The following is a 7,039-nucleotide window of genomic DNA, read 5'->3' as shown; positions in this document are numbered from 1 at the left end:
TCCGGTTGTCAAAGTAGTACATCAAATGTCAAAACCAATGTTTGCCCAAATGTTTTAGTGAATTATTCGCATGAATTCTAATGAAATTGACAAAAATATTGACAGTAAGAACAATTGAGTATTGACAAAAATGCGTCGCTGCAGCGTTAAGGGGTGTGGCAGTAGAAAAAGCGGAAATCAACCGAATGTTACATTACACCGGCATGTGTTATTATTCTGTCTATAAATCATACAATAGCCCAAATATCTCATGTAACTAATTAGACTAATTTAGGTAGTCTATTTATAGGTCTTGACGAATTTTGCTTTGGTTACTTTAGATTGCCTGCTTGTTAGTATAATTTGATGATTGTTGATAATGATTATTTTGAAATAGTGTTGTTCTTGTAAGCAGACATATTATCGATATTATGTTATTGAAACAATTCACTACGAGGCTTTTATTATTCCATTATTATTATTTTTAAAGTTTACCTACAAATGAAAAAAGAAAGAAAGAATGGTTGGAAATTATAGGCCTACCGAACATAAACATTGGATCAAATACTATCTTCGTTTGTTCGCTCCATTTAAATTTAAATAGAACTTTGAATGTAACAAGATTACATGATAATGCAATTCCACCGTTACATTTATTGGTAAATAACTTTATATTTAATTTTGATTAAAATGGCTAATTACTTGCCTAGTAATAATAGCCTAGTATTAATCATACTTTGATTACAGTTAACTACACAAATTTGCAAACATAAAACACAGTAACAACAATTTCAACATTCAAGCCATACATTTGCATATCGATATTAACTTATCTATAATTATGGTACAACACTAAATCCGCCATTTGTGGTGTACATTTTTGGCTTAGGTAGGGTTTATTCCGTAGATATGGCAGCTCTTTTCCTTTATTTTTATCTATCCTCTAAGAAGATGACAATTTTTTTTTACAAGTCAAAGAAAAAAGCAACAAACTGACACAGTCTAAGGGCCGCCATAAAGAAAATAATAATAACAAATAACATGACAAATTGTCGTTTTCAAAATTTAGATTTTCTGCATTTGGCAGTATTTTTTCTATGGTTTTCAAGCTGTTTTTGTGAAAGCTATAACACTACTGATGACCAAGGTAAATCTGTACTGACGTGGACAGACCCAAACGATACAGAGATAGTATTCCGAATTGTTAACGGAATACCAGCTCAACTTGGCGATATACCATATCAAGTGAGAAATACTATGTGCTTTTTATATAACAGTAGAAAGGTCCGGTCAAATACGCTGAAAAAATTTCGACCCTTTTTGTTTTTGGAATGTCTGTAAAAGTTTTAATTTATAGTTTGATTAACCACTTCTTCAAGATATATGAGGTAGGGTCTCATTCTCAATATAGTTGTGGTCCAATGAATAACTGTTAGGAGCTATTATCTTGAAAACATTAACACAAGTTTATTAAATTAAATACGTATTAAATATTAGACCAACGTCACATACTGTAAGCAGAAGAGCTCCTTGTGAAAGAGTTCGTCCAGGGAAGTACTGCCACCTTACCTATTTCTACCGCCAAGCAGTAATGTTAGCATTACTGTGTTCCGGTTTTGAACGGTAAGGGTGCTGGTGAAATTACAAGCACATGGGACTTGTCAACTTATGTCTCAGGGTGACGGGCGCAGTGGCAGTGCCCCTCAGAACCCTCAGATCTTTGCGATTTGAAGCTCTTGAGTGGCACTGCACCTGTTATGGACAAGCGTCTAGCTTACCATCAGGCGCACGACTTGTTCGTCCCGTCACTTGATATTATCAAAAAAAGTTGCTTCGATACCAAAGTAAGTAATTTGTGTTATGGAAATCTGAAACAACGGCGGTACTACATACACCTAGCCAGAGACAATATAGAAGAGTTAGTTCTTTGACATGGAACTCAAGATAGCTGCACTTGATCACGGAGGTTGTCAATGTATGTTTTTCAAATTTTTTTGTCAAGGTTTTTCTTTTAAGGATCGATACTACCTCAGCTCGAATTAACTTTTTTCTGATACGGTTAATTTTGCTTAGGTCGAGTGGCAGGGGCACTGGCTTTATTTCAGAATTTGTTTTTTACAAACGAAATAAAAGCCATTTCAATAATGTATATCGTATAGTATACGTGTCATAGTTAGTTCAGTTGATATAAAATAAACATTGGTATATGTAAAATACCTATTGAATATAGTGGTTTTTCTTGCAAAATTTCGAAGTAAGTGTGTGTTTTTTTCTATCGTGAAAATTTGTAGGAATCGTCTTTCCACACCATATAGTAATGAGTGTATATTCTCAATTTTACTATTTATGTTTTCCAAAGTGATTGATTCAACACTTTCACTGTTATGCGGAATCAACCAAAACCTTTTGAGGTAGTATAGACTCTTAATTGATGCAAATGCGTCTTGAAGCTAGCCGTCTGCAGCTCATTGTTAGTACACCTGACTGTTACTGACTGAGCAATAGCTCAGTTAGCAATAGTAATAACTAATTATTATTTATATTTATTAATAATAAACTACCATCTGACTTAAGGAACAAGTTTACTCCCAGTAGTTCCATGTACTCAGTTCCACATGGAAATATTGAAACCCAAAAGTTCCATAAGGAACATTAAGCATATTGTGACATTTAAAAGAAATTTATTTGAATACCTTGTAAATTAAACATTTTGCTCTATAGATGAATATTTAAATTGTAGTTAGTGATTTGATATTTTTAATTGATTGTTTTAATCAAAACATTTGTAGTTTACAGATTAAAATTGTTTATTTTATTAATTATTGTAATTCGAATAGTGATTTCAGACATATTTGCTAAGAACTTTATAAATTGTATTTGATTCTTGTTTACCTTATACTCATTTACTTATTTAATTCGTATGCCTTAAGGTGCAGCATGCGGTCACTACAATTTTATTTATCACCATGTATTTCAATGTATCTATCTAAGTCTAACCTATGTTGACGAGTAGAGGTTGAAAAAGGGAAATGAAGAACCTGAAATACGGTTATGACAAATTATTCTGTTATGTATATATTATTAAATTATTCTGTTATTATGGCTATTGCTACTATTCATTTACATTTTATTGGTTTAAGGTTGCATTTCGAGCCAATCAAAAAGATAATAATTACTATACTTTTTGTGGCGGCAGTATCATTACCGAAAGTAAATTGATCTCAGCAGCGCACTGCTTTCATAGTACACAAATGTTAGGTTGTTGTAAACAAGGGTACGTCATACATATCATACACTTCCGGGCACATAGTTCGAATCACTTTGCATTTTGCTATACCCAAAGTTTAAAAATTGTTCGGTTGATCAAAAAATATTAATGCAATTTTGAAGCTGGTATACTAAATGTCACTTTCACATGTCCTTATTGAAAATTTTAATTTTTTAAATCGGGGAAAATTTACATCTAGCCCATTGACTTACATTGAAAAATAACAATGCAAGGTCGCTCGAATTGTGTGTCCGGAAGTGTATATTTCAATTTACCATATTTCATACAATTACTATGTACGTAAAATTACAAATATACGGGGTGGAATCTTAAGTGTGTACAGGCGTATATGTCATAAATATAACATATATCAAAAACCTTTAAACAGATATCGAAAGAACTTTATCTAATAAGCAAAATTATATTTTTGAAAATAAAACTAAAAATAACCAAAATTGTAACGTTAAACGCTGCCATCCCACACATTTAATATGACATTCGTACTGAGCTAAACCACGAATTTTTGTCATCCAAATACGCAGAAGCTATATCCTAGAACCTATTAACATTCTATTAAAACTTTCTATTAAATAGAAAGTTTTAATGGTAATGTTAATTTTTTTTTAACCCTTCTTTAAAAAACCCTTTGGGGCGCGGATAGTATATTGCCCTAATTGGACATTTTTGCAGGAGAAAGATGCTATAAATGTCGGTAGCATTACCCGAAAGCATTAAACTGTATTTTTCTGTGTGTATTACATTTATGAACCGATTTCGATGCTTCTTTTTTGTTGGAAAGAGGGTACCTCAGTATTGATCTCATTTAAATTTGAAGAAAATATTCTACTTCTAAGTGTGGCAAACTAGGTGATGAATGCCGTTTCGCGTACTTTTCGGTAGCCGATTTCAACAAAACTTGGCAAATATAAGTAATTCTACGAACTTTTGAGGTTGTTTTTTTTTATAAAAAAGTTATTATGACCTTCACGTGATAAAAGCACTTTTGATCCCGTGCAAACACACGTGTCTGTTAGCAATTTATTAACAAGCTGGTCATGATCACGGTTATTCATTAAAATGTAGAGATCTAATACATAGTCTATGTCAATTTACAGACGATCTCGTCACAAATATTTAGCAAAATATTTCGCCGTAGCAGGAACTCTTCTAAACCAGGACAGCTATCAAAGAAAAGATAGTGAAAGACACGGTCAATGGAGGAAACTCAGTGCTGCTTTTTATCCAAAACAATTTGTTTTCCCAAATTATGACATCGCTGTTGTGGTAAGGACCTTTTAATATTTTAGTCCCGTATTGATATAGCAAGATACTTTGTATCACTTTGGTTTTATCATTTACCAATCTGTAAAAGGATCCCAAGTCCGCTAATTTTAATTCATCTCAGTTATGCGTCGATAGAGTGTCAATTGCAAGTTTGGTATTCTACTAAAAGTTAAGAGTAGATATTTTTCAGTAGCTAGCCACCGTGCTACTATAGGACTACCATTGCATTTTTTTGGTATTCTGCTCTGCAAATCGATGGCGTAGTCTTCTAAATAGGTATTTGACATAAAAAAATAAATCCATATCTAATTTGAAGACTAAATTGCTGAGAGAACGAAATAAAAATTGAAATAGGCGTAGTTATTTCCATGCTAGTTTTAGTAAGACAACATCAATAGTTAGTGATTGATTGAATGAATGCCATCACTGCCATTCGACTGAGACTGTTATATGACACTGTTGACACTCAACTGCCATTGCAACTAAATTTTAGCAGAATAGCAAAATCTTAATTGCGATGCAATATAATGTCAGTGGAGTCTCAATGGAATTATAATAAAAAAATACACAGGACTAGTGGGAGCGAAACTTTTCAGTAGTTCTGTGACGAAAAGTGTCTATTTATCAACAGAACAAATGGGAAGAAAAGTACCAGTAGTTCTGTCAACAGAACTATATGGACAGACACCGACGTGGGTCTACAGGTGTTCCAATTTCTTTTTTCAGGCTTAGTGAACTAACCTACTTAGGTACTTATTTATTGGAATTAAAAAGTCTCTGCGAAAGATTACAATAAATATTGTAGTTACAAACAAAACATGATGAAAACATTTCAACGAAATTAAAAATAAAGCGCGACGTGTAGTAAAAAGGCAGGACTTTAATAGTGGATAGTAACTCTTTAGTTCTTTACTCGAGAAATTGTATCTCTTGGTAACGGGCGTCTTAGTGCTACTCAACCTAATGCACTAAATAGTTCTTATTCCCATATACACTCATTTGTACTATATGCACTCTGTGAGGAAGTGCACAGTATGCTCATGGGGCTCAAAAGTAACAGCGCCCCCGGCTGGGATAACATTCCTACAAAATTGCTTAAACTTGCTCACCGTGAGGTGGTGCCGATTATAACCGATTTGGCAAATCTATGCTTTAAAACTGGTGTTTACCCATTGCCTTTGAAAGAAGCCGTTATTACACCAGTTTTCAAGGGTGAAGATGAGAGCATTGTGGGAAATTATAGGCCCATTTCAGTACTTCCTGCTATCTCTAAAACAATTGAAAAGTTGGTCAGTAATAGATTACACAATTACTTAGAGAAATATAAAATCTTGTCGAAGTCGCAGTTTGGATTTAGACGTGATATCTCGACTGAGGATGCGGTGATGGCACTTAATACACTAATTGCTGATCAACTTGACGCTGGGAACAAGTGCATCACTGTATTCCTGGACCTTAAGAAGACCTTTGATACTCTCAATCCCCATTCTTGTCCTAAATCTGGAAAAAAATTGTCATTCGCGGTCCACCTCTCGAACTGCTTTCAAACTATTTAATAAACCGTAACCGTGGATTGCGGTGTTCCCCAGGGAAGTGTCTTGTGTCCTACATTGTTCCTGATATATATTAACGGTTTATGCGACCTAGAGTTGCGAAATGGACAGATTTTTTCGTATGCTGATGACACTGCTTTGGTTTTTAGAGACATCTTATGGGATGATGTCCGGATATCTGCGGAAGAGGGTCTTGCAAGGGTTGCCAATTGGCTAAATACACATCTTCTTACTTAAAATGTGAGCAAGACCAACTACATTTGTTTTACTCTGTATAATAATTTACAGACATCTGATAACTTTGCCTTGAGGATCCATGAGTGCCCGACCCGTGGTGCTTCCATTTGAGCTGCTGGGTTATAGACAAAGTGCCGTCAACTAAGTATTTAGGTGTTATAGTTGACCAGCGGCTATCATGACACGCTCAGATTGAGGGTGTGATTAGTAGGGTGAGGAAACTGATATGGATTTTCAGAATACTCGGGAACATTGCACCCAATACGCTCCTAAGATCCAGATATCTAGCGCTTGTACAGTCTGCACTGATATATTGTATACCAGCTTGGGGTTGATCTATTGAGACGAAGTTTATACAGTTAGAGAGAGATCAGCGTTCTATCCTGAGAGTAATATTTAAAAAACCTTGTAGATTTCCCACTGAGCTACTGTACTCCATTGGCGACGTAATGACGGTACTAAAATTATATATTCTTCAGGTTGTTCTTAGAACGCACAAGAATATAGGCTTTAATGCAGCTTTTCTTCAGAAAAGAAGAAAATACAACGTTGCTCCCGTACATATAATTAAGACAACTTTTGCGTCTCAAGAATTGAAAAAACAATCCACTCATAATAATCAAATTAATAAACTGCTACATGTATTATTATGTATTCGCTACGTGCCTATGAGTGTCGTACTGAGACAACTAAATGGTTAAAATCTAAAAATTATAAT

At 34.2% G+C, this 7,039-nt stretch overlaps 1 protein-coding gene across 1 annotated transcript in view; it reads left to right on the top strand.

Moving 5' to 3' along the window:
• Positions 1-990: 990 nt before the first annotated feature.
• Positions 991-7,039, top strand: part of LOC113229769 (chymotrypsin-like protease CTRL-1) — a 24,994-nt gene continuing 18,945 nt past the window's right edge. The window contains exons 1-3 of the mRNA XM_026463452.1: positions 991-1,224; positions 3,120-3,253; positions 4,363-4,531. Of these exons, the coding sequence (XP_026319237.1) occupies positions 1,021-1,224; positions 3,120-3,253; positions 4,363-4,531 (507 nt within the window). The 5' untranslated portion in view covers positions 991-1,020. The remainder of the gene's footprint in view (positions 1,225-3,119; positions 3,254-4,362; positions 4,532-7,039) is intronic.

This window comes from Hyposmocoma kahamanoa, unplaced genomic scaffold, assembly GCF_003589595.1.
Source record: "Hyposmocoma kahamanoa isolate Upper Pololo Valley unplaced genomic scaffold, ASM358959v1 62, whole genome shotgun sequence".
Lineage (NCBI taxonomy): Eukaryota > Metazoa > Arthropoda > Insecta > Lepidoptera > Cosmopterigidae > Hyposmocoma > Hyposmocoma kahamanoa.
This window is presented reverse-complemented; position numbering and strand designations above follow the sequence as displayed.